The sequence below is a fragment of the Notolabrus celidotus genome, chromosome 20 (assembly GCF_009762535.1).
Source record: "Notolabrus celidotus isolate fNotCel1 chromosome 20, fNotCel1.pri, whole genome shotgun sequence".
Lineage (NCBI taxonomy): Eukaryota > Metazoa > Chordata > Actinopteri > Labriformes > Labridae > Notolabrus > Notolabrus celidotus.
In genome coordinates this window covers 12,985,213-13,012,882 of record NC_048291.1, presented here as the reverse complement: position 1 = coordinate 13,012,882, position 27,670 = coordinate 12,985,213, and the positions used below count along the sequence as shown (strand labels likewise).

General features: G+C 40.5%; 1 protein-coding gene across 1 annotated transcript in view; it reads right to left on the bottom strand.

The window, feature by feature from the left end:
- abca3b (ATP-binding cassette, sub-family A (ABC1), member 3b) overlaps positions 1-27,359 on the bottom strand; it is a 31,080-nt gene extending 3,721 nt beyond the window's left edge. The window contains 30 exon segments of the mRNA XM_034710568.1: positions 216-289; positions 410-606; positions 1,388-1,558; positions 1,647-1,834; positions 1,943-2,137; positions 2,267-2,401; positions 2,712-2,884; positions 3,303-3,461; positions 3,681-3,900; positions 4,001-4,205; positions 4,445-4,718; positions 4,809-5,115; positions 5,204-5,402; positions 8,077-8,175; positions 8,700-8,850; positions 9,017-9,227; positions 9,314-9,469; positions 9,603-9,757; positions 9,876-10,005; positions 10,182-10,328; positions 12,941-13,122; positions 13,235-13,408; positions 15,123-15,243; positions 15,567-15,683; positions 15,769-16,028; positions 17,968-18,133; positions 19,213-19,340; positions 21,977-22,226; positions 25,645-25,743; positions 27,026-27,359. Of these exon segments, the coding sequence (XP_034566459.1) occupies positions 216-289; positions 410-606; positions 1,388-1,558; positions 1,647-1,834; positions 1,943-2,137; positions 2,267-2,401; positions 2,712-2,884; positions 3,303-3,461; positions 3,681-3,900; positions 4,001-4,205; positions 4,445-4,718; positions 4,809-5,115; positions 5,204-5,402; positions 8,077-8,175; positions 8,700-8,850; positions 9,017-9,227; positions 9,314-9,469; positions 9,603-9,757; positions 9,876-10,005; positions 10,182-10,328; positions 12,941-13,122; positions 13,235-13,408; positions 15,123-15,243; positions 15,567-15,683; positions 15,769-16,028; positions 17,968-18,133; positions 19,213-19,340; positions 21,977-22,226; positions 25,645-25,698 (4,998 nt within the window). The 5' untranslated portion in view covers positions 25,699-25,743; positions 27,026-27,359.
- Between the last annotated feature and the right edge of the window lie 311 nt (positions 27,360-27,670).

Here is a 27,670-nt window from a genome sequence, read left to right as displayed (position 1 = left end):
AAGAAATAAGAACATGTTTAAAAATAAGTTTCTGTGGAAACTTAATGTAATGAGATGAAAAAGGCTAGACTCAAACACACCTCCATTACCAACTCTATCACTAACACCATTGTACCATTTGTCCCTTGCTGCTATGCATCTATTTTCCCCTAGAGGGGGCTCTAACACAGCACAAGTGTAGAAATGTAACTATGAAGCTGAATCTATAATGTTACCTGGGCCCAGGTTAGTGCTTTGTCAGTCAAATGATAGTGTACCATTCCCTGATGCTCATCCTTCAGTTGACTTCCTGCAGTAGGATACAAATCCACATGGTTATACTTTATTTACTGTTTTAAAGTTTAGTACATGCAGGAAAGCCCGTCCAAATGCTAAGCACAAAAAACATCTGAAATCTGTCACTTCTGACCTGGAAAGGTGCTTTCAATAAAGTCTTTAAATAGCAGGAGGTCGCTGTCCTCCAGCTCAGCCTCCATGTGTACTTTAGCCAGCAGCGTGTAACCACTGCCGAACTTGCTCTTTAGGTGTTGTGGACTCCCGAGGCACTTGAACTGACCATTGACCATCACTGCCAGCCTGGTGCACAGGGCCTCACACTCCTCCATACTGGTGAGGGAACAAATCAGAGAAACAGGTTAAGCAGCTTTTTAAAGTGAAACCCTGTGGGTCAAGATGTTTTAGGACCTTTACTAGTAATCAAATGAACTAGATTTTAAAAAGTCTTATTTATGACTCAGAGGGAGAGGGAGAGCTACAGAAGTATGGGTAGAAGAATACATTTGACATGTACCAATTACTTGTAAATAATTAAAACTGAACAGGAAGTGTGTAATATCATTGCATATTACATTACTTTATTACCATTAATGATGCATGAGTGAGAGTGTTTTTCTGTACTAAGAAAGTTATCTTTTGAGTTTTATAAGGTGGTCAGGAGAACAGGGTGAAACAACAAATTATTTGCAAAAAACTTAGATAAGAGTTTACTTTAATAAACCCTTAAAAGACATCCAATTCCTAAATGGGTCCATTCCAACCAGCTATAGCAGTAAAGGGGAAGCATAAGCAGAAACGCATCTGTTTTAACAGGTAATTAATTAAAACAGTATCAGCCACAGGGGTCTTTTTATGGCACTATGAGTACTTTTTTTGTGATACTTTGAGTATATTTTGCCAAAGCACGATATATATTATATTGAATATAGGTCTTTGATAAAATTAATTTCCCTGTGTATCAGGGAGGATCTAAATACAAAAAATATGTGGTTCAGAAATGTCACTGAGTCCGGTACAAGGTAGCAGAAATTAAAATACTGAAATACTGAAGGACCAGGGCTTTTAAAAGACTGTGCCACCCCGGCCCCCTAATAAATACTATGAAACTCACCTATGAGAAGTGATGATTATAGCCTTTCCAGACTCTCTTGTGCGTGTAACAGCATCCCACAGCAGCCTCCGGGCCACAGGGTCCATCCCTGTTGAAGGCTCATCCAGGAAGATGACGGGAGGTCCACCAATCAGAGCCATGCCTGCACTCAGCTTCCGCTTATTACCCCCACTGCATAAGATAATTGAAGAAATAACGTAACAACACTTGCCAGACAAAATGTGCTGATTTGTTAATTCCATTAGAGGAGTCTACACACCTGTAGCTGCGGACAAGTTTGTCAGCATGAGGCTCCAGCAGCAGTGACCTCAGCACATTTTCCACACAACCAGACACGTACTTCTCTGGTATCCCTCGGAGTCTGGCATACATACACAGAGTTTCTCTTCCTGTCATGTGATCCAACACAGCGTCAAACTGAGGGCAGTAACCAATGCGCTGCTGCACCTGCAATCCAGAGATAAGATTCAGCTAACTTCTATCCAAATGTCATCTACTGACATCAAATTATCTTTGAATAGCAGGAGTGTCATTTCCTTTTTCCCCTTCTCCTACCTTTTTAATGTCCCTCAAGATACTGTATCCATCAATGTAGGCATCCCCAGAGGTAACGCTCTCATCACCTGTCAGCATCTTAAAGGTTGTAGTCTTGCCTGCTCCATTGAAGCCCAGGAGGCCGAAACACTCTCCTTTCCCTACAGCTAGAGAAAGCCTGTCAACAGCCAGGAGATTCTGCCCGCTGCTGTACACCTAAGAAGAAGTGATAACACTGAGTCTGGGAGACATTGTTATATCTCTGACAGACATGCACATATCAAAACTGAGGCAGGGTTTTAAATCTAATGCACAAGGGGAAAAAGATGGTCGTGTGCTACACACCTTGCTGAGCTCCTGCATTACGAGCGGGCTACCAACCATGGACTCTACCATCGGCTGGCACTCCAGGACCCTCTTCCTCTCTTCCGCTACATCCCTGTCCTCTGGAAGCATTGCTGCATCCTGTATTAAAGGTAACTGAACAAAGACTCACACACATTAATGAGGGAAAAGTGGAAGACATTGGTCACTAGTCTCAGAAGTTGGGATTGATATGACGCATTCAAATTTCACTAAGTGTTTCATAAATTGATTGGAGCCAAAAATCCCTTTGACAAGATTTATGAGCTTATGAATACAGAGACTTATTCTATTCTACAGTTTTAATACATCATAACATCTTTTTAATACTTTCCCAGTGAGACATCAGACATGCTGCAAGGTAATATTGGATGAAACTGGGGACCCTCCATGTACAAACAACAAACCACAAATACTCTTCCTTTACCTGTTTCCCTCTTCGGCCCAGAGAGGTGAGGAGTCGCCGCAGAGTGCGGACACACTGCAGCTCGATGACGAACAGTAGAATGATGTAGACTACACCTTGAACTGAGAAGGCCACGAGGAAACGTCCTACACCAGGCTCTGACATGGAGAAGTAGTTTTTCTGGTACGTGATGTCTACAATAAAACAAAACACACAGAGATGTGTTGAGAAAATTAAAGGGAACATACACAGAACTAAAGACAAGAAATCTGGTAAGTTCATTGGTGCTTATTTTAGTGTTTCACAAGACAAGGAAACTGGATTATGAAAACACTTTCACAAAAAACTTGAGTCTAAAAAACTAAATTAGCAGCTTCGACCCATCATTAATCATTGCTATCACTATAGAAACAAACCAGTTCATGGTTCTATAAGTAATACTGTCAACCATTATATGACTCAGTATTACAAGTGTATCTCGTACATCATGGAGCCATCATGAATTTACATTCAGTAGATAGAAAACCACTTCTGAAACTCTGTTGTGCACCCACCCAAAGGAAGAAGAAATGGCCTCCTCTTTCTTAAAGGATCTCTTTAGCTAGCACTTACTTAAGTACTTGCAGAAATCCTCAGTGAGTTTACTGGTGCTGCAAAAGGAGATAAATTGGTAGTTCTGGTAGAACTGGCTGAAGGACATGCCAAGGCAGTAGTTAGGGAAGATCAGGAACACCTTATCCAGCAGACGCGACAGGTCCTGCAGGTTCAACTCTGGGAAAGGAATTAATAAGACAGTCATTAAAAACATTTTCCCCACATAGAAATGAGAACTATAATTTATACTGGAGCCTTTCAACCACCATGTCATCTTTCTGTTATATTAGGATTGATTTGACTTTTATGTATGAAAACTCTTCATTTATCAGGAAGTTGACATTTTAGTTAAACAAGGGTCAGTCTGAAAGCAAGGAGGTGGCAGTCTCATTCTACCTGGGATTGTCATGATGGAGACAGCCAGAAAGGTGGCCGTGCCAGAGATCACGTTGAAGATGGTGAGGCGTGTGTAGGCAGTAGCTGCGGTGGAGAAGAAGAAGCTGAGCAGGTACATGAGCGGCACGACAGCCCAGCCATACAGCAGCAGCAACAACAACACATCCACCAGATGGTTGTTGTCCACAAAGGCCTTCACTCCGAACGCTTTAAATACCACCTAAGAGCAAAGAAGAAGTGAGATTGTAAAATGTTTTTTTACAACAGCTGTTCAGAGTCAGTTTCTTATTCTAGCAGGTGATATTGGGTGTTTTACTGACCAGCATGAGGAGACAGGGCATGAGGAAGTTGACAAGGTCCCACAGAAGCGCGGAAAACCAGAAGTTAGACAGGTAGACTCCGCTGACCTGCTGCACATGCTTAGACTTTATGGCAGACTCTGTTACGAGCAGCAGGGCAAAGGTGCTTGACAAAGATGCCATACCATACATCAGGTTGATGGCCACAACGAAGCCGGTCTTTCCCCTAAAGATGGAGGAAAAGAGAGTTACACACTACTGAACCTCTGCAGAATCACGCTTTACTTTCCTTCATCTGCCCCTTTTCTTATCCTCCTATTAATCAATTATAACCAAGCCAGTTTACAAGGTTACTAAAGATTACCTCCAAGCATTCCTGCCCCTTTTTCAAGCAGTAATTGCACCATATAAAATTCATAATCACATATATTTTCTCTCTCTCCTGTTCATGCTAACTCTTCTTACTCTGTGAGCTGACTCTTTGCAGATTCAGTCAGGTTGCGTGGCATTGGGTAATTTCCAGTCTCGATGGAAGCATTTGGCCCTGCTATAAGTTTGAAAAGTGCATTGTCCACCATCATGAGGGCCGTAGCTGGAGTATGGTAGCCTTCATTGTTGAAGTAGGCTGTAGCCTCTGGATATTGGTTCCTGCTTCCACGGAAAGCAGCACCCACCACACAGCGCTCATTAAAGCTGCCGCCTTCTTTCTCTGCCTGAGTCAAGATGTAATCTGCGAAGTCTGATGGAGAGCGGAAGAAACCAGGCATATGATGAGTAAATACTCAGCTAACAAGCATAGCCGAGCCTCTGTCTCTGTCATTGTACCTACCTGTGAGGTTGACGAGCTGGCCCAGCTGGGCAGAGAGTTGTGAGCTGTATGTTTTTGCCAAGGCAGCAGCCAGGGGACCCGGCTCAGACTGCAGAGCCACAGGGACCTTCGTGGTACCGTATCGGCTGAGGGCCAGCCTCAGAAAAGGAGCGTTCTCATGATCAGGAATGGTGCGTGCAACAACTAAGGCCACAACAGTGAAGACCAAAGGCACCAGGAACTGAGCTACCATCACCTTCCAGTTTCTCCAGCTGTACAGCGCCCTCTTGAGGAACATGGCATAGAACTGCTGCAGGTGAAGTCTGGCCTGATAGGAGAGAACAGGGAAATTAAAATGTGATGAATGATTTGCAGAAATCCTTCATCAGGATTAGTTTGCTTTCTGCTCATCTTACTCCTATGTTCAGCTTGATGTTGGAGCAGTCCTCTGAGATGAGAGTGCCGCTATCTGTGAAGTCAGTGACATCAGTCATGCCGCTGATGCTGCTTGCATCATCTGTGGTCCAGTCGTGGGAGCGTCTCTCATGCTGGTACTGCAGAGCAGGCAGCTGGATTGCCTGGATGTCCAAACTAGAATCCACCAACTTTCCAACCCTAAACACACAAATTCAAATCTTGTAATCAACCAAATAACAGGGAATATGTACCTCTAATAACAGCAACTCATAATAAAAGGAAATAGATCTTTAAGAATTAATTTGTATGATGAGAGTCTACTTTCTTTCCTTTCAGCAGCTCAGTGAGGAAAAAGAAAGACAAGGCTAATAGTTAAATAAGCTCTTTTGGGCCTTACAATTCCTAATCAGGAAGACAACACCAGCTTATCAATGCTCTAACATTGAGAGGATCATCCAAGTATCAGATACCCTCATCTCATCACCAGACACATTGTGCATTTCTGAGCCTGGATGTATTTTTTTTATAAGTCCATCAGTGTATTCTTTCAATGTTTCTTTCTGGAGGAATAAAAAAAACAAACCTATTAGTAAAGTATGCATGTAAGATTTTAGGAAAAGTAGGTGTTTCATCAATATTTGTACACCTGAGACTCCTAAAGTGTGCTTTTTTTAATGTTTAACTGCAGAAACATGATTTTTAAACTGTTGATTATTGGATGTTTGAGCCTCTGGAGAAGAAGATCTTACAGTTTGTTTTTATTTCTACAAAGAAATCCAGAATTTAATATTTGAAGGGAGCAGTGTTACTATCCAACTGATAAGTTGTTTATTTGGCAGCAAAATACAAAGTGCCAGAAGGGAGCCAAACTACCAAATGTTCAAACAGCAGTTCTTCTTGGTGTCGTGTCTGATGTTTGGTGACTTGTGTTTATGGCCAGAAAACACTGGTGGACTCTCAGTATGACTTGTAAATAATGAGACAAGCATTCTTGGCAGTCCTAATTACGGTACTATACACTCATGCTAGTTGAAGCAGTGTGCATTGATAGGGATCAACTGAGATGTGTGAGCAAAGGCAACATGTCAGTCATGGCAATGGCTACATTAAAAGAAAAGAAAGTTGCTTGTTTGAACTCTTATCTATGGTAAGCAGAATGTCCTAAACAGTTGTATGACAGAGTTTCTGTAACAGTCATTTTCGAAACAAAGCACTATTTGAAATCCACTACATTTAGCTTTATAGTGTGTCCTCTTATATGGCATATACACCAATCAGCCACAATGTTATGACCATATATATATATAAAATACTGCATAGGTGTGCTACAGAGTCCCATAGACAGCAAACTGTGATGCACTCAAGCATCAACCTCTGGTTACAAATGTTCAAGTACATTCAACTGAAGTTCCTTGAGTGTCCACTTGAGGCTGACTGCAAAAGCCAAAGAATTCCTACTAAGTCCAATGTTAAAATGCTTTTTTATTTTTAAAGAGGAATTAAACATGTTTCCAGCTCAGTTGATAAACAGCAATGGATATTAGGGGTGCAACAATATGTGTATCTGTATCGAACAGTTCGATACAGTGGTCACGGTTCGGTACGCCCTATGAACCGAACAATACGCAAGTTTATATGTATTTCATCAACTTCTGACGAGGCGCTCTGTGCTGAAAGTTCACTGGATCTGCACTGATTCTTCCGGGCTGCATTGTCGAGCGCAGGTCCACTGAACTGAGAGCTCCTCCCACATTCATTCAGTCAAAGCTGGTCACGTTTGTTTTAACTGTGCTTCATCTGGAAATATATATTTCACCATACGACGGTGTGCTTGGTTCATATGTTCATGTATGTGTGTGTGAGCGCGTGCCCGTACGAGAGGGACCCACAAGTGGTTGCAGAGCAGAGTTGTCCCGTGGTCCTGTAGTGATGCTAGACTGGGTAATGTGTTTTTAAAGTGCGTATATGCATTACTTGCGGTCTTATACTGCATGCTGTGTAAGACTTCAGCCTGATACCGGACAGCGTTTTCTCTGCCGTTATATCAGAAGCACACCCGCCGGGTCCTGCCCCCCCTTGGAAGTCAAAGCAGAAGTGATTTAAGGTTACCTCTCCCATAGATCAGGTCTATACCTTGTTCTTTTATTTGACAGAATAAATAGCCTTCTGTTATTTATCTTATTTACATGACGGGATGTCATTTCTGTCTCTACATGGTCGCACGTGCACAATTCTCCTCTGCTCTCTGTATCGCGCACAGCAGATGCCCATACATGGGCACCCCTAATGGATATGGAGCTGCTATATTTATTGATACTGAACAGGGGGGGAATTTTTATAATCCAACAAGGTGATACAGGGGTTAAGAGTTCTGCATAAATAAGCATAATTAGGGACACGGCTGAGTTGACCAAAAGGTGGTGCATTGTAGCTGTTTGCCAGGAGCCTAAAAAATCACCTCAGCTTCACCTCTTTGCCTGTGTTTAGGTTGATCCAAAGTTTGGTTGAGTCAGCATTTCCATTACTGGGCATGTTGTCTTTAGGCTTCAAAAGATCTCTTCATTCCCATGTCAAATTTATTCACATCCTGACGCTTCCCCATTTTTCCAGCTTCCAACACATCAACGTCAAGGACAACACATTCACTTGCTGCATAACATATCCCAATTAATAACGAGTGCTTCTGCATTGAGGTATGAGTGTTACTCACTTGACCTGTTAGTGGTCATTATCTTCTACATGATAAGTGTATTGTATAATTTCACTGGCTTAAAATCAAATCCAAAATTTGAGTCATACCCAGAGTCAAATCCTGCTGGTATGGAAACAATTGAAATTACAACCTGAATCATCCATGTCGTCTGCTGCCTACCTGAGGAAAACCTCTTCCATTGTAGTTACTGAAGCTCCGTAGCTGGCAATGCCAAGCTCCTCTCTGTTCATCTCCAGCTCAGCGAATAGTAGCTCAAACCTGAGAGAAAACGCAAAGAGCAAAAAAAAATCATAAAATGAATCATATATTGTGCCTGAAGCTATACTTGATAACATAACAGTAGTAAGTGCCACTGTTTGTGAGAGGTATGATATTGATTTTCAGTGCTAAAAAACAACAAACTGGGTGAAAGGAGAGATGGCTATTATAAAAACATTTTTAAGGAGGAGAGAAATTAAAAGGTCAAAGTGAAGAGATGGATAATTCTACTAAATTCAAAAAGAAATATTCCAGTGTTTGAATATTTCACTAATGAAAAGATGAGTTTAACAGACCCATAGAGAGAAGAGCCAAACATTGACATAATTACTAAAGGTTGATGTCAGATATTCTTCATTTCTTAATCCATTTTGCAACTTTCTACCCCACGAACCCCTTTCACACAGATTATTGTTATTATATACTCTTCAGCAGCAGTCCTTTCAAACTAGCAATCTTTCACCCACTTCACACATTCCACTGTCAGTGTGAGTGTACCATGAACAAAGACCAGGCTGACTCACTTGCTGGTGCTTTCTTTAGGCAAGATGTAAGCGAGCTCGGCCCCAGCGCTGCTCTCCAGTGTGGCATTAGGAACATACATGTGAACAAGGCGGGTGATCTCAGACACGTTACAAAGAGCATCTTTCACAATCACCATGTGGTAGCCAGCACCTGAGGATCAGAGGAAATGACTCATTGTAACAATGGAGTATGTTTCCACCTTTAATTATACTGTGTAGGGAGACTTACTCTTAAGTTAGCATAGAGAATGGTTGATTTTTAATGACTATATTTCTGGAGATTCTGCAGCTGTTTTTCTTCACCATATTTCACTCACCATATTTGTTTTTAAGGAAGAGTGGTGACCCGCAGCACTGCAGCTCCCCCCCTGCCATGATGGCGATGCGGTCGCCAAGAAGGTCGGCCTCGTCCATAAAGTGTGTGGTGAGCAGGATGGTGCGGCCACGTTTCTCCCCTTGTAGAAGGTCCCATGTGGCACGACGAGCCGATGGGTCCATACCTGAAGTGGGCTCATCTAACATCACAACCTGAGGATAGATAGAGCAAGGATGAGACGTGGAAGAAAGATGGGACAAATCAAGTGATTTTTAACAACTCTCATCAACTTCATTACCTTGGAGTCACCAATGAGGGCAATGCCTATGGAGAGTTTTCTCTTCATGCCCCCAGAGAGAGTCTTGGAGCGAGCATTTCTCTTGTCTTCCAAGTTCAGGATTCGGATGGTCCGGTCCACCTCATCTGGGATCTTCTCTTTAGAGAAGCCTTTCAGCTACATAGCAAACAGATAACACACACATTTACACCAAACTGTTCCCCAAACTAAAAAGAAATGGCTGCATCTATCTGCCTTTGTGTATTTTGAGATAATCCTCTAAGTATTTAGTGTAGAATCATGTAGGTACCTGTGTGTAGAAGAGAAGGTGTTCTCTGACAGTAAGATTATCAAACAGTACATCATGCTGGGGACAGAGTCCCAGACTGCGGCGGATCAGAGCCATATCCTGACAGATGTCATAGCCGTTAATATAAGCTCTGCCACTGGTTGGGGGGAACAGACCTGCAGACAAAAACACAAAGGCTCTCACTTGAGGTAGGAGTATTTGAGTGGTAGTATGTTTGATAGGGTGGAGGTGTAAACTGGCTTGCATGTGTCAAGGTGTGTTTAAGCTGGTCACCTGTCAACATGGACAGTGTTGTAGTCTTCCCTGCACCATTGTGCCCAAGCAGCACTGCAATCTGCCCCTCAAACATGTTCAGAGTAAGATCCCGCACAGCCTGCCGGGTCTTGTTGCCCAGTCTGAACTCCTGTCGAGCAGATGATCCCATACATTTCAATTCACTACAGGACCAAAGTATTCATGGGAGTAAAGTGACCTATTTGTTTGTGTACTCTCATTTTAGGACACTAACACAATCTGTGCCGTTGTACAGCACTAGGACATGTTGACCCTCTGGGTCATGGTGTCTATTTTTCTGCTCACCTTAGCAAGATGTTTTATCTTGATCCCAGAGACTAGCCCAGCTGGTTCTTCCTCGATAAACTCCCCTTTAAGAGCCTTTTCAGCATCTTCCTCTTCTTCCTTCTCATTTACCAAAGCCATGCGAGGACTGCTGCACCAGTATGAAGGCTGAGGAGGAGAGGATGTAGACAGAGTGAGTGACGCACTGAGCTAGGAAGTGCAGTAAGGTGTATTTTGTCGGTAAAAACTTTTGATAGATATTTGCAAAACAACAAGCCATATATCATAACGTCATATATTGCACGCAGAGTATATTTCTCACGCTTCACTTAAATGCTGAGTTGTAACAGGATGCAGCAAGGGAAGCAGAGGAACACAATCATTCATTAATACACAAGAAAAAGAAAGTGAGCAGATTATCATTGTTCTTACGCACTTTACTAAGACGGTGATTGTTTCCTGACCTCCTTGCACTTCCTGAGGACCAGAGTCAAAACTCACTTTCTACGTTGCAGCAATAGCTTCACACACCCACACACGCAAACACAGACACATAATAGATGAATGTGCGTCAATATCTAAACCACACCCTGCTGACAGACTAAGAATTCTGGGACTGGGAAATGGGTTTGCATGCATTTATTTTCGTATGTGAATGAAGGCACGTCACTTATTGCTCATGGTCAGTTGTTAGAAAGAGAAAGTTTATTTTTGTTGGCTTGACAGACTCAGACGCTTCCTGTTATTGAAGCTCGCCGAACCCAAGGCCGTCCTCTGGCCAAAAAACTGTGACCTTGCATTCACAATCCCCTTCACTATCAGAACCACTGTCGCTGAATGCAGCTGTTTCTTCAGATGTATGCAACTTTAATTTTACCAGAGACAACCAGAGATATTTCAGCGTAGCTCTGTGCAGAGCACCACCCACTGGCAGTGTTTGTTGACATGTTAATAGGTCTCAAACTGTATACCACAATGTAAAAGCTGCGTCAGACCCTGCATTTCCTGGAATAAGTCATTTGAGTTTGTTCATGCATTTAAATAAACGCAATTTGCAGTGTTTATGTTTGAAAGCTGTTAAGCTTTTTTCATTATTTAGCACAACATCCCTTATGTGAGTTAGTGAGCAAGTTTGTGTCATGCCTAAGATGAAACGACACTATCATATCTGTGTCTGCATCTTGAACTAATTAAACAGTCTAATAACTCAGTACAGTTTTAGATTATGAATAACAAACACCATTTTTGCTCTAAAGTTTCACAACATAATATAAGTAGCAGTGGGAATGCTTCTGAAATTATGTTTATGGACCAAGTAATGACAGTAAAATTGAAGAAATTTGACAATATTTCTTGGCTATACAAAATATAATGAATATATTTTGCTTTCGGTGAGGAGTTTTATGCAGTTATATAGCTTGAAATTGACAGTGATGCCTCTTTATGACCTACAAAAGCAAACAAGATCATCAGCAACGAGGCTGATCATTTCTACATTGTAAACTTTTATCAGAGAGCTCAACACATACCGCTCATTTAGTTTTCATTTGAAGCAGTGGCTCATAAGCAACCAAATCTGTTAGCACTAAACCTACATTCCCCTGCTACTGCCACCCTGTGTCAGCCATCTGTGGATTTGTCCTGTGTTTTTTTAACTTACTGTTGCTTCCATGCTTGAGTTGTCTATTTGTTGTGTGCATCTGTTGCTTCATTTGAATTGTATGCTGTAAGTTTAATGATTGATATTCACTGTCTGATGCAAATGTGTACAGCACTGTTAAATGTTGTCCTGTTGTGTCTGCATTTGTCTTCCTTAACATTTCCTTATTACTGCTTCCTGATTGTCTTGCTCCATGTATTTGATGTCCATGGCCACTTTCTCAAAGACTGTCATGTCATCTCCTTATGTAGCTCTTAGTCATTTTTAATGGTTTTATTTGTACTTTTCAGTTTTTTTTTGTGTGTGTTTTGGTTTCTCCTCTCCTTTTTTAAATTTTTTTATTTAACAATACTTTATTTGTATTTTTTTTGTTTAATCTTGATCATTTTAGGGAGCCCTTTTAACATCTGGCAAGGGACTACGGATATAAACTAGCCTTTTGGCTAATTCTGGCATATTTACAAAAATGTTAATTAAAATGCATGGTCCTATTAAATGAAAAATAAATCAATAAACAAATATTTAATACCTGAAACCGCTGCAAGGGGGTAGGTGGCAGACCAGACAATCAACAGCAAACTGAAATCTTTTTTTTTTACTTTTCCACAGAAATACTCACAGTGAGTGGAATTTTTGGATTTTCAAAGATAGCAGGGTGGGACTTTTTGTCAGAAAACATGGAATACACATGTCCTGTACCATACATGTCTAAGTCATGTAGACTTAGACATGTATGGTACAGGACTGAATCAGCCAAGTGAGATAGGTACCACTTTTTCCAAAGGGGGCGCCAAAATCAACACAAACACAAAGATCTTCACAGTTGTGCCACTGAAATATTGCAGTATTGAACTCTGACAATATATCAGTTTTTTAGCAGATTATAACAGACAAAAAAACACTTTCAGGTAAAATTAAAAAAAAAAAGTGATATCGATAACCAACCTGTGGATTTGCCAATATTTAAGTGAAACACAACTTCACAGTTTGTTTTGTTTACTACTTTTTTAAGATTCAAGGACCTTTATGACACCGCAGAAAAGACTTAAGGCACAATGGGAAGGAAGCAAGTTTTCAGAAAACATTCACTCAGTATATCGAAAGTAAATGTGACAAATACCAGCACAAAGAAGTAGGATGGTAAAGGCACTCCGTACTCCCCAGGAAAAACTGCCTCCATGTACCAGGCGACCAACCCATAGAGTACAGCGTCAAACAGCAGCAAGCCCAACACCTGGGCCATGGAGAAGTCATCATCCACTGTCACAGAGTCAAACATGTTGGACCACTGGATACCCGTACCTACAGAGAGGAGAGGAAGGAAGAGAGAAATTCACCTTGATTTTTTTAACAGCCAAACAGTTAAAGTAAAAGACTGTAGATGAAAAAACTTCCTTTCACAACAACCTCTTACCTTTGCCTTCAAACATTCCCATTAGCTGCGCTCCCATGGCCATGGCCACGTTGGATATGAGACAAGCAGACACCTTTTGGGCATGGCTCAGCAGATCGTAGCGTGGCCAGAGGAACAAATACGGCAGGTAGCTCATGAAGTAGATGAAGCCACCTGCTGCTGCTGCCACATTGGCTAAAGGAAGGTAAAGAAGAGAGAATTGTAGGCTCAGGGAAGGTTTGAAAATAGCCACACTTCATAGCCTTAAATAACAAACTGACAGAAAAATGAAGTGCAATGACAGCTCTTGTCATGCGGTTATAGTAGCTGAAAGTGCCCTGCATTCATTGACCTATGGAACAGCTAACAGTACATTTCGTTGTAATGAGAACATTTTTTTCCAGCAAGACCCATTTCTCTGATTGACAGAGAAAGAGTGTGAGTGCTGTTCACATGAAGCATGAAGGAGGACAATTGAAAGACGAGGGAGAAATTGGGAGGAGGAGGACTGTGAATGAGGTAAAAGAAAGACTTTCAGGGCTGTTATTTTTCTAATTCAGAGCAGCATGACAAGAACCCTCAAAAGAGCACTTGTGGCAGACAATGTGACATTTTGAGCACACGGGGAACATGCATTGATTAAGTGCTATCACAAGTATCCAGGGAGCCTGGTGGAATAATACTGCACAAGAGAAACACTCTGTCTTTCAAAATTGACCAGAAAGGACACCGTAGGATCCTCTCTATGAGTTCACTATATTTTCTTTGGACGCCTTCTTCATAGCCTACTTCCTCCATCTTCACATGGAGTTCATTATTTAACCATCCTTCTGTTTAGCAATGTTATATTCATGTACATGGGAGCTGAGAGTCTTGTTTCAACAGTCTTGTTTCTTCCGCTTGTGTTTTTAGCAGGTTCAGCAGCAGTTGACGCAATTCTAATGGCAAGTTGGGTTGTAAAATGTTACAGCTTGGATAATAATTAATAGACCCAAACAGGCCAAGCTGAGGGTGGCCAGAAGGAAAAAGGATAACAGTGCAGGTTGAACCTTATTTAACGATGCCTTAAGAACTATCTGTGCAGGTGACAAAGCAAACTAGGTTACTCAGAGGAGAGGCTATTAATATGAATAATGCAAAGAGCAATTCAGCACCACATAGTGAACAAATAAACGTCTAAATATCTGCTCTTTAACAGAGCCTCTGAGGATGTAGGCTTTTAAGCTTTAAATGTTACCAATCATAATCAGTTAATGTTTGCTATGATTTTCAGCAGAACATAAATTACTGCATGCCTGGCATATAAGTGTTATGTGCATTTCCTCTGCAAAAGGCTGCATTAGACTGAGACGGAGGAGGACAGAAGTCAGAATTAGGAAGTTCTGAATAAAAGAGAGAGAATGAAAGAGAGGAAGATACTGTAAAAAAAGAGGTGGATTTTAATACTACTCTATAACATTTATTTTGTTATTGAGTATAATAGAGCATTCTTTAACATCATGTGGCTAAAGACAGAAAGAGCTCAGGGCCACTTAATTCACAAAATGTGCTACCTTTTAACCTGAAACATTCATCTTCACTGAGAGGAGGCACCTCACAAACACCAGCAGTCTGAATAGATGTATGAATCAGTAAGTGCTGGACTAAGATAGATCAACGCATACTGTGTTTTGTTAATTTTAAGAACTCCCCTGCTTGTGAAGAAAAACATGGTTTTAAAAGCTGCTTTTCCGCTTTGGTGCAGCTCAGAGGAGAGCAAAGTAAACAGCAGGAATTTTGACCTCAGAGGCAAACAGAGTGGTATGAAGGTTCAACTGACACCACAGAAAGCACAACACAAAGCTGAAAAACTGACAGACATAGTTGTTCAGGTACAAAAAAAAGAGTGGGCTGAAACAGAAACACACACCTCGTGAGAAGAAGGTACTGATCATGAAGCTGAAGTTGATGGTGGCCACAGCAAAGACAAGCAGGAAGACAAAGACCAGCGTGGGGTCACTGTAGGACAGTACTGCTCCGTTCGGGCTTACCTGAAACAACATTTTATTGTCAAGCAGTTGTTCAGTGATGTCACTGCTTTATGAAAAACAAGTTTTATTGTTTTTATAATAAAACAGAAGTGCTGTTTCCTATTTCATCATTTTCTCTTCAGCTAATATCTGCAAAATCATAAAGTGCTGCCAATCATGGCTTAGAGTACACATTCTTCTGCTAAACAAGTGTATAGTGCAGGTTTCACTGCTGTGTTGTAGATAATGACATTGTGTTACAGTTTCCTTATCCCAGAAGCAGCTTAAAGCATTACGTGCTGGAATGTGGCTTATTTAACAATGATTTAGTCAAATAAACGTACATGGATACACAGGAGCAGAGTGACCAAAAAGACTGAAATGGAGAGGAAGAGGAAGAACATGAGGAACCAGGCGCTCCAGTGTAGCCAGTTGCTGAGACCCATCATCCTCATGTACTCCTGAAATGCACAAAAAAAAATTCAGATTAAGGAAATGATTATTCCTAGCTCAAAGAACAGCCCACATAGAGACACCTTCACACACCTTGAGCTTCCTTTCCTTCTCTTGCACCACAGCTCGAACTATGTTGAGTGCGGTGTAGGTGAAACTGAGCACCAGTAGTAAAGGCAGTTGGTTCTGAATAGCCAGGATGAAGACGTCATATATAAAAGCAGGGTAAGGAAACCGGGACAGGACCACTCTGATCTGTCGCAGTAGGGGGGAAGCAGTGGTCCTGTTGTAGGAGATCATGATGGCTCGGTCTACTGCATGCTGGACAGCTAGAAACCCCTCTCGATAGTAACCTTTACAGATGAAAAAGAATATTTAAATTCAAGCAGGTCTGCATAATAAATTGCAACTTCATGGTTAAAGCGATGTGAGCATTCACAGTTAACACACAAAACATGAAGAACAGAAGAAAGAGTTTCTCAGTTTTGCTTTCATGCATTCTTTGATATTTGTTTACTTATCCCTGTATGTGTCGTTACTCCAATAATGAATAAGTGGTGCTGTCGAGGGCCCTCGGATGTGGAGCAGCCTTCTAACCTCAATCAGGTCTGCTCTCTCTGCAGACTCCTTCAAGTCTCACCTCAACACATACTTTATATGTTAGAGTCTGAGTCTCCTATTCTGAATTGGATGTGTGTTTTCCATTTCACACTCTGTTTTCAGTGCTGTTTGTTCGGTCTCATTTTCTATTTTATCACTTTGGCTTTTATGCATTGTTTATTCCATCGATCATCTCTTTGGTCATCACACATTGCATTTTTGCTCTCATATCATGTAGGCCTAAATATCAACACTTGTATCAGCATTAATAAAAATCTAAAAGTGACTAAAGGGAAAAACCCCACTCTCTAAATCAGAGGTTCCCAAACTTTTCAGCCAGTGACCCCCCAAAATACAGGACTCGCAAGCCCCACTGTCCCTCGAAGTGATTAATTGTGGCTTCATTTAGCTGGTCTGCAGAAACTTTTCCTACCTATATGAGCATGTTCAATGCTCAATCCTGGACCCTGTGGAGGTAGTGGCTGACAGGAGAATTATGGCCAAGCTGTTGTCTTCGATGAACATTTTATTTCTATATATTCTTGTTGAAAATCTTATACTGTTTCCCCCTTTTTGTTTGCTGCTGTAGCTCCATGAATTTCCCCATTGTGGGACGAATAAAGGAGTATCTTATCTTATCTTATCTTATCTTATGTGGCTGTGTTTCCTGTGCTGTTATGGATTAACCTACTGCTACTGATGCTTTTGATAAATAACTGGTCAGTAACCCTAAACTTAGGAGTCATCTGGCAACAAAGAAAGGCAGAATACTCATTACAATTTCTATTTTCAAGGTTTTATTTCAAACTAGCTACTATTTTTTCTATAATTTTTTACTATAATGAGTAAAATGTACTACTTTCAGATAACTTTAAAAAAAAAAAAAACATTCTGGGGGACATCTCACAACCCCCCATTTGTGTTTTGCGACCCCCCAGGGGGTCCCGACCAACACATTTTGGGAACCCCTGCTCTAGATAACCTTTTCAGCAAAGTTCTTCTGACTCCTCTCTAAAACTTCTAAAGAGGCCTAGAGAAACTGATGTGGAGCAGCAGGCTTTACTAATTATGAATGTGGAAGTTGGAAATCCATATTCAGTAGACTGTTAAAGCTTCAATTATGCTGTGAGGACGACTTTATCTTTTGAAGCACGCCTCCTCTTTGTCTTGCTATAGATGCTTCAACTTTGGAACCTCATTATGAAGGGACAGATCAGGTCGATTGGGGACACCAGAACCGTGTCTTATCTAATACTGGATCCCTCATCATCACATAATTTAAACTTGACAAGCAGAGGGTCAAAAGTGAAGACAAAGTTAACAGTATCTGATGCCACCATAACACTGCCTGACACCTCACAAAAACCCAACAAAGGATGCGAGGGCAGAAGGCATTATGCTGCTGCCAAAACTAGATTACACAGATCAAGCCCAAGATGCGTAGGGCAATTGTTGCCATGGAAACAGCCTGAAGAGAGGCCTCACGCTTGGGACTTGTGTGAAAATAAGTGCTTTTCATCAATCATACACTCTCTATGTGGCTTTTTATGGACCAATGCGGACAGCTCCACCAGGAAATGTTTTGATTTGAAGGACCATAAAAGCACCAGAAATAAATGAGATAGAAAGCTTTGAGGGGATCAAAGCTCGGGGACGAGGAGGGTCAGATCCAAAGAGTGTGGGAGTTCTCACCAGGTGTGCCCCCTTCCTTATCGTACTGCTCCCTCGGCCCTGGCAGCTGAAAGAGGGGGAAGAGGCTGAGAGTGTGCCAGTCCAGGTCACTGTTGGGGTTCAGCTCCGACTTCTCCTTGGGCGGGGCGTTGCGTGGGGTGAAAGTGAAACGCAGGTGGTATCTCACCTGTTCAAAATAGTGCAGCAATGGAACAAAGTTAATCCGGAGGAGTCTGGAGGTGTGAACCTGACCCACATCTGAGAGGTGTCTTTATCAATTCAGCTTCAAAGTATCAGTTGTGTAGTCTGTGGAACAAACCAACAAAGCAGTGAATTTGCCCATATGCTTTACATTGAATCAAAGAACTAGGCAGGTTTTTTTAAATTAGATACACCATAAGTAGATTTATGCTTCTCATATAAAACTTTCTGGGCCTCCTGTTGCTATTTTATATTTTATAAGCCAATCAGGGGGGCTCTAATATTTTTGTCTTTACTTCAGGGGAAGTGTTGCGCCATCCATGTTTTCATACAGTCTATAGTTGAGACCAAACCATTATCACTTTAATTGCCTACAGAAAGGCATTCTTTTGATGCAGTAGCTCAAATGAGGATTTTATACCAAAGAGAGGAAAAACCAAAAATTAAGGAAATGAGAAAACAAACATCCTCTGTTTCTTCATATCATATCTGTCAGGTGCCATGTTTCTGACAACAAGGAGAATTTAACTGATTTGAGAGAGACTGAGAGAGACAAGCAATCAGAATAGGACTGAGTAGAAATTTGGTTCGATGTATGAGCAGAGAAGATGATTCAGCCAAACATTTGGGAATATATTTCTCATTCTCTCTGCTGTGAGATGTCTGAAGCTTTCAAGTCAGTATAGTGTGTAAGACTTTCATTCACACCCAGACACAGCTGTCTCTCAAGGGATCGAACTGTTAAAACATGAATCCATCCATCCCTTGTCTGGAAGAAAAGCTTCACTACCAAATGTTATAGTTATATTGTAATATTGTGTTTTGTTTACTTAGCTTAAGACTCACTCAGATCACACCATGACAATGACAAACTGTTTTTCAGTGAGTGCCTGAACCTGTAATACTGGTAACACGTACCATACATGCAAACTTAGTATTCATTTCTCTTTTTGCTAAGCTCGGTTTAACAGAGGCAGAATGTTGGAATGTGCTTTGCAACTCTGGTGCAAGAATAAACCATTCATCTGCTATATTGTGTGACAGTGTATGTATTCAGCATCTCACCTTAGCAGGCAGGGGTTCATCATCATGGGTGAACGGGTGCTCGAACACCACAGCTGCGAGTATCTTTCCTGACAGAGGGTCGTTTCTCACAAAGTCCTCAAACTGCTCCTCTGTTTCAAAGCCACGTACTGGGAAACACACACATACACACAAACACACACATAAATTACATTATGTGTGGTGTGGTATTCATCTCACGTACATCTGTTTTCAGGGCTGTCTCACTGCCCAGCCTTGGTGCTCCTTTTGCTCACCAACTGCCAGGAAGTTCAACGTGCTAGAAGCTTACTGAATCAGATATTATATTATCAATGCAACAAGTCAAACCTGAATACACCTATCTGTATGCACTTTTTGAAACAGATGCTCCATCACAAAGGGAAGAGATGAACAGAAGAACACACAAAAGATGTCACAGCAGCAACAATATCACAGACAGCTTGAGAAAACCGGAGCCGTCTAAATGAACCTTAATGAAAACACAGAGAAGAACAATGAAAGATAAAACAGTTCAGGTCTATTCACTGTTGATTAAAAAATCCCACTTCTGCAAAACTGGATTTCTTAAAGCAACATTTTATGACCCTTATCAGGCAGACATGAAGGTATTCTGAGTCTGGCAAACAACGCCAGTTTTGCACACTGGTGTAAAGGGTAAAGCTGGGTCAGGCTCATAAAGTAAACAAAAGCATGGAAACACACAGAGGGCAGGGAAGGAGATCAACCAGCTTCCTAACACCAACATGGAGCACTTTTCCTGCATACTTCTAAATTAGTTAGCAGTTTAATGCTGTGTTAATGCAGAAATTCTATCCCTGCAGTTAGTGTCAAAGGGGTTACCTAAGGATGCATGTTGATGTTAGAAGAAAAGGGATTATAAACATTTGAAATCATTCATCCTAGTTAAAACGGTGATTGTTTTAAAATAGCAGTCAAGTAATGGACTAATGGTTCAAGTTACAGATAACACAAGTTATCTCAGGGCACTGAAAAAGCAGTTCCTGAGGCAAAGTCATTCCTTGCTCTCTCCTATCGTTTCCTTCTCTTTTCACTGTCCTATCCTCTAAAAGAAGGTATAAAAGCCCCAAATACACTAAAAAAAGGTGGAAATAAAGAGCATGTTCAGACCTTATGCTTTACTACTCAATTCTATCATTATTTTCATTGTATTTGTATTCATATCTTATTAATTCCTTCCTTCTATTAATATTATTTGATATTCTTATTCTTATTGTGTATAGGAGCAACTGTAATGACTGAATCCCCCCCCCGGGATAAATAAAGTATTTCTGCTTCTGATTCTGTATGTAGCTTCAATGAGTTCATTTTACGATTGTGGTTAAATTTGGGCTGAACTGCACGACCATGACCCCACCCTTTTACATCCCCAACGACAAACACTTTAAAGTGAATACCTGCAGCTTCAGACAATAAAGGCTGGGAGCCATGGGTTTGATTGCGAGCCGTATAATGAACCTGGTTATACAATAGCTCGAGATTCTCAGATTGGACTTTTATAAGCTCATTTATTGAGCTCTATGGTGACCATTGAAGGGTTACTGTGCTTAACAGCAGGCGTATATGTGTACTGCTGTACTACAAAGACAACACAGCATCTAAAACTTGTTTAGCAGCCAACATTTGAGATTACACAACCTAAGCCCTCTTATTTCACAATTCACTATTTCACAATTCACTATATGAAACATAAATAGGCAGTTTCAACACCAAATGCCATCACACCAAACACCCACCCAATTTGTTGCCTTTTTCATCCCAGGGTTGTTTAACTGTGTATGACTATGACATTTGAAATACCAAAGGGGCTTTATCTCTACCGCTACAGAATCCATTATTTCAGTCAGAACACTGAGGTCACATTCTTTGTTGTCTTTCGTGTGCATGACATACTAAAACTCTGCCTCGTTCATCCCCCTCCACCTTTCCCTCCCAGCGTTGAGGCCAGCTAAATTATTCATTAACAGCTGAGCTGAGATCTCACAAGGCAAGACAACCTGCAGTCACACATTCTGGTCTTCTTACTGCTCCATTCTTGCCTTCAGTCTCACAGTGCTGCGATTCATCTATCCTGCCGACTGACTCTCAGCGTACAAGCAAATATGTAAACACACCGTTTACACACCTCTCAGCCACACTGCATCGGGTTTATTTGGATAACTCTTCCTGCAGAGGTGTGTGTGTGTGTGTGTTTCAGTGAATGAAACAGACTTTTGTGTAAGAGCTTTCTTTTTTTTCTCCTATCTAAACTCCAGGCTGATACAGTCTGACACCAGAGTAGGGTGTGGCCTGTTTGCTCTTCTGAGAGATGTTTCAAGAAGAACCAGTATTCCCTGTGGTGTCCAAGTTTACCCCTGGCACTGAGGCTGTAGTATTTGTTTGACTGGTTATAATGGCCCATCTAAGAGCTGGACTCGGGTTGTAAGCATTAAGCTTTCCACCAAATGGATCCGGATTTTTAATGCTTACATCAGGAGCTGATCACAGACATTTGTAGGATTTAAAGTGAAATGAAATTAGCAGTAAACACTCTTTCCTAATTCGCTGTACAACTTAATGTGCATGTGTAGTGTATTTTCTACAATCTCAAACTATTTCTCCATAAACTCATAAAGGCAGACAGATGGTTGATTACACTTTAGAAAATGTGCTTGACAGTTAAAGTCTAAGAGCAGTGTCCTACTTAAAAAGCTACTATGTTTGCATCAGCATTTTTTCACATTCACTTCAATGACCTGTTACCCACCTGAGGAGAGGAACAGGCTGCCTCGCACATACTCGGCCACCTGACGCACCACACTGGAGTTACCTGGCACATAGGCCAGCTGTAAGAGTTGGTGGGGCATCCTTGGGGGCAGTCTGTCCACAGAGTAGCTCTCGTAGACGGTTGCATTTGGGTAGTCCTTGAAGGGAACTTTTTGACGTAGGACGATGAGGATGCCGGAAAATAGCAGAGGCAGTAGTATCTCCACCAGAGTGACCAGAATCTGTCGTTTCTGGAGGGCAGAAAGAGATCATCTGTCATTTAGATTAAACTTCTAGGGAAACTAGAGAGAGTACTTGTGAATTGAGATGACTTAACCTTGATGAAAATGAATCAATGCTGTCGTAAATTAGCAATTTACAAGAAGAATCCTGATAGGCTCCTCAAGCTATTATAGATTGACTGAGAGGCATCTAATTTCAAAAGACTCAGTATCCTTTGAATATACTTACTACAAGTAATTTTCAACCCAGATGGGTCCTGGGCATCAGTCTATCATTATTACACTACCCAGAATTGAAAGTACTTGATTTGACAGACAGCTGAAACACAGCATAATTCATGTGATGTCCTCCTCATGTTGAGGGATTGGAGTATGAAGTGACTTGGACAGGTCCATAGTCGATCTCAAAGAGCCTCCCCCCCTTCATCACAGAACCAAAGGAATACTTTAGAGGAATTAGCCACCAATAGATGTATTCCCTGTGCGTCCATGTTTTTAAATGTGTTATAATGAGAAAATAAGTTTCATCTTATGACCAAATCTGAACAAAAGTGTTTTTGTCCAAGACTGCTTATTACCCCGAATACCACTCGGGTATTAACCCAGTTATATAACTTTGATCACATATTACCCAAATGAAATAACAGTATTAGAAGCATGCGCTATTTAATTTAAATAAACTCCCCCTGCTTGCTAACTTACTTCTCACTGCCAAACTTTACCAGCAGAGTTCTAATCAAAGAAAAATTCTGGATGAGTTCTGAATATAGACTCAGCTTTTTTATTGAAAATCCGACTAGAACAGAGGCACTACAATTCAGGCTAACGAAATAACCAATATGGTAGCTGATGATCTAATTTTACTACATGGATCATGAAGAGGCACCAATAGAAGAGTGACACAATTTCAAAATCAGTTAAAACTCATGCAGTGCCTTTAAACAAATCCTCTGAAGTCCACTGAAAGAGTACAATGCAATGATCTTGAAAAACATAAATAAATTGTAAGAGTGGTGACGTTTATTAGGCAGGCAGTTTGGACTTGGCGCTGTTGTGTAAAGAGTTGTTCTTTATTCATTTAATGAGTGTTACAGCCTGATGTTATTGCCTCAATAAACTGGACAGTCAGGGCAGCCATGGCAACTTTGAACCCGTGGGACAATGTCCATGCGGACTCATGTGACATGCAGGAAGAAGACAGTGTAGGCAACTTGATGCAACACTTCAATGAGGAACAAAAGTCTTTAACATGCGCAGACAGATTATAATTAAACTTAAGCTGTCATCATTTATTTGGTCACTTACATGATGTGGCTTCTTATGTTGAGGACATGAACAGTTTGGCTGAATAGATTTCAGAACTATATTTCCTTTTACATGATTCCCTGTACATAATGACACCCCTACAATAGCTATTGATCTTCTAAATTAATTGTATAAAAATGACAAGATAATGATAACATTCACCAGGATGATTATTTCTAAAGGGGTCCAGTTTTCCATGAGGATACAGAAAGAAACAAACAACAGAAAAGCCCAGAAACACAAGGACTTTGCCAACTGCTGCTTCTTTACAGCAATTTTTACAAGCCGTATGATGTCAGTGCTTTGCTACAGAGGGTAAAACGTAGCAATACATCACATTTGGAAATTGAGTTTAAGTGATAAATATGCAGACTGTGTTAGTGTTCTGCGGCCAAGTTGGCCCAGCAACACCAAGACAGTATTTTCCCCTGCCTGGTCTTAATGGAGTCTCTGTAGTCTCTGGACAAGCAGCAGCAGTGATTGGATAAAGAATATTGGACTGACTGCCACAAACCAGGCGTGCTCTGAATCTGATAGCAGATCTTTTACCTGAATAGTTGCAGGATTGTGCAACCATCAACTGATATCAAAGTTCAAAACTGTGCAGGCTGCCATGCGGTGCAATGCAATACCATGGTCTGAATTAAAAAAAACATATCTTTCCTATCTTTTGTAAACTGAAGTCACTGAAGTTGAAAATGTTATTTTACATGGAGAACATAATAGTGAAAGCCTTTCGGCGAACTGTTACTGTACGATGCCTTGTCTTTCTAGGAGGTTCTGAGTTATGATAAAGTGTATTAACCAGTCTGACATGTTTACCAAGTAACGAGGAAGTTGAAAAAAAAAAACCTATCAGGAATCTGAAAGTGATTCAAGAAAGAATATAATGAGGAAAAATCTATTTACTTGTTTTCCTTCATTTTATGTTGTATACATTAATAGTACATAACCTTAATTCTCTTCTATTAGGGATGCGCAATGTTAATACTGTAATAATTTGTATCAACAGATAAAGTCTGAAAGGTTAATTAATGGTATCAGCAATATGAAAGTTTCCACTAATATGTATGGGCAAAAAAAACTCTTTTAACAGTACCAATGTACATCTCAAGAATCGTCACTCTGAACAGCACAAAGAGTTTCTGAAAAGTAGAAACAAAAAAGTGTTCGCACCAGCGAAAACCTGTCAGCACCCTCTACTTCAGTCATTACACGGAGCTAGAAATATAACAGCGATATAATATAACAGCATGTTTCTGAGTGTCTATGTTTGAAAACGAATACATGTGTCAAGTATGGTTGAATCAAAGGCTTGTTTTTGTATGTTTCTGAAACTAAGACTGTCACAATAAGAGTAACAGGTCAATTCTAGTACAAGAGAGACTTGGTGGATTTTACAATGGAAACACAAAGGTCTGTAAAATGTATTGGTATCACAAAATCCTATATCCTAGACCACTAACTTTTATATTCTGGTACATGTGTTGTATTTCTCCTCTATTTCAGTGTTGTTGTTTTTCACAAGTAGTTTAACTGTGTATATAAAGGTATGCACTGCATACAGAACGTGGGTGGCTGCACTCAGATTCAATAAATATACAGTATATAATATATAAATATGCTGAATGTACTTATTCATTTATTATTACAGAAAAAGTATCATTTCTTACAAGTTACATCTGTTAAGAATGTGAATCTTTACGTTGTCAATACAAATTCTGATTGTATTAGTGACTAATTTGTGACAATAATTACAGAACAATACAGCAACTAAAGACACCAGCAGTGATTTCCACTTCAGATAGCCATATAAGGCTGGGAAAGCATGTGACAGTAGTGTTGTCCTATCTGGAACCTGTGACACAACAACACAGCAGCCATGCGGTATATTATTGACATCAATAACTTTCAAAGCAGCTGGGTAACATCATAAGCAGCTAAAAACAAAATGTTAGTCAGTTTGCTGTATTTATGGTGTCCCATTAGACAATAACTTAACAAGCACTGTCATACCGGTGCCTGCTCTGTAAACATTATGAACATCCACAGTTTTAAACAATATCAGCACCTAATAAGGAATCATACATGCTTGGTGAAGGTTAATATCCCTCTAACTCACCTGCTGAAGATAGTTTTTCCACACCAGTAATCTGAATTGTCGCACGATAGCCATTTTGATCAGTACACAGAACACAGTCCAGTCAGCCCTTTACAGTGGCTGGAAATAGGAAAGAAGAATAACAATGTTAGTTTAATGTTGAAGCTTTGTGTAGAATTGTCTTTCTGAAAAGTTTATACAGTCTGTCTGAGGTTAGTTGTGTCATTGAAAAGTTGTGATCCCCTGAAAGGTTTCAGCTCTTGGTTTCTATTTGGCAGAAACCCCATACCACAAGAAAACGAGAAGTGAAATCGAGCAACATGCTGTATCATTATCATTTTTTATTAGTAACCAGAAGTTTTGAGCAATGAGGAAAATTTACAGAAAAAAAATATACGAATGGAGTAGAGGAAAGTCTCACCATCACTCTTGGACAAGGGGGTGATATCGGCTTGCAAATTACTTTAGTGGGAAAAGAAAACCCCAGGCAAATGAGCATGAGATTAAAAAAAAACAGGTCAATGCCATCCACATGATGAACCAGTTGGATAAGCCAATGGATTTCATTTATTTTTTGTTAAATAGGGAATGTTGTATGGAGACATTTATGGGTGATAAAGCCGCTTTATAAACTTGCATGGAAACAGAATATGACATTATCATTCTTTTAGGGTTATATCTTTTATTTTGCTTGTCATGCATTTTAATGTTTCTTTTATTTACTCGTCGTCATTGTAAATGAGGGCTTGCCCTCAATGATTTTCGAGTTTAAATAAAGAGAAATATATTATTTAATTGACACGGACCTCTACAGATACAGTCATATGAAAATTGGGTACAGTCCACAGATAAAGTCAATGAATATGAACAATCAATACACTTTTAAAGCAACAGTAGGCATGTTTGTCTCAGAGCAGTTGCATTTCCCAGCACATAAGTTCATAACGCTGGCACTGCCTGCCTCACACTAGTGTCATTCATGTCTGATTAGCTTTCATACTAAACTGTGGATGAAACGGACTTATCATTCGTCTATTTATATCCTGAAGGCAACTTAATATACAAACAATAACTCTTCTGCTAGCTTGTAAGAAAAACAAAAATAAAACACACGCCAGCCATTAAGGGACGTGAACCTTTTCCTTATTACTAAGAACTGCCTTGCTCTTCTCTGATTGGTCCAACGCGGCATTCTGAACCTTCTGATTGGACAGTTAAGCTGCCCGTCAATCCCCAAGGATTCTGATGAATGCTAATGATGAAGCTGATGGAGAAAGCTAGGTATTCCTGAAATATAATGTGCACACTCATCGAAATTGTTTCAATTTACACACCATCTAACATAAAATGTCTCCATCGAAGTAACTTCCGTGTGATGTATGACAACATTTTGACAAATTACCTCAGGAAAAAGCAGGTTTCGTCATATGAACTTCACGAACGGTGGTCCCTCTTCCTGGGTGGTGAAAACAATTCCTCCTTTTTTTGTATCAAACTAACAACATAACCATCACATCGGGGCTTGTTCTCCCTTCGCCAACACTGTCAAGATTCGGTTAGCATTTGTGAAGCTAAGGACGTCTGCTGCCAGCCTGGTTTCGTCCACCTCCAGTGTGCTGCCTTCCTCTAGCTAGGCGATGACATTGCAGCAGCAGCAGCCCGATAAGCCCGAGAATTCATCGTGCAAAACGCAACGACAACCGTCAACAAAACATCTCACGTGACCTCAGTGGGGCAGAGTGTCACGTGATCTCAACAGCTGGGCTTTGGGGCTTTTTATGCTTTTTTGGCACAGTCTGATGAAAATAACAAATTAAGCATTACTTCTGAGCGGTGGTTCATTTACACGTAGTCTTTATGACATCTATCATGTGTATTGCTCTTTCACATTATTTCCGACACTTCTGTGTTGTAGTCTTTGCCCTCAGGGTTGTGTTATTTTTCTTTCTTTTTTTTAAAAAAACATTTTATTAATTTTCAAGGTGAAACAATAGCTCAGTACAGCTTGATTCGATTTGATTTGATGTATTTATTTCGAACATGTAAA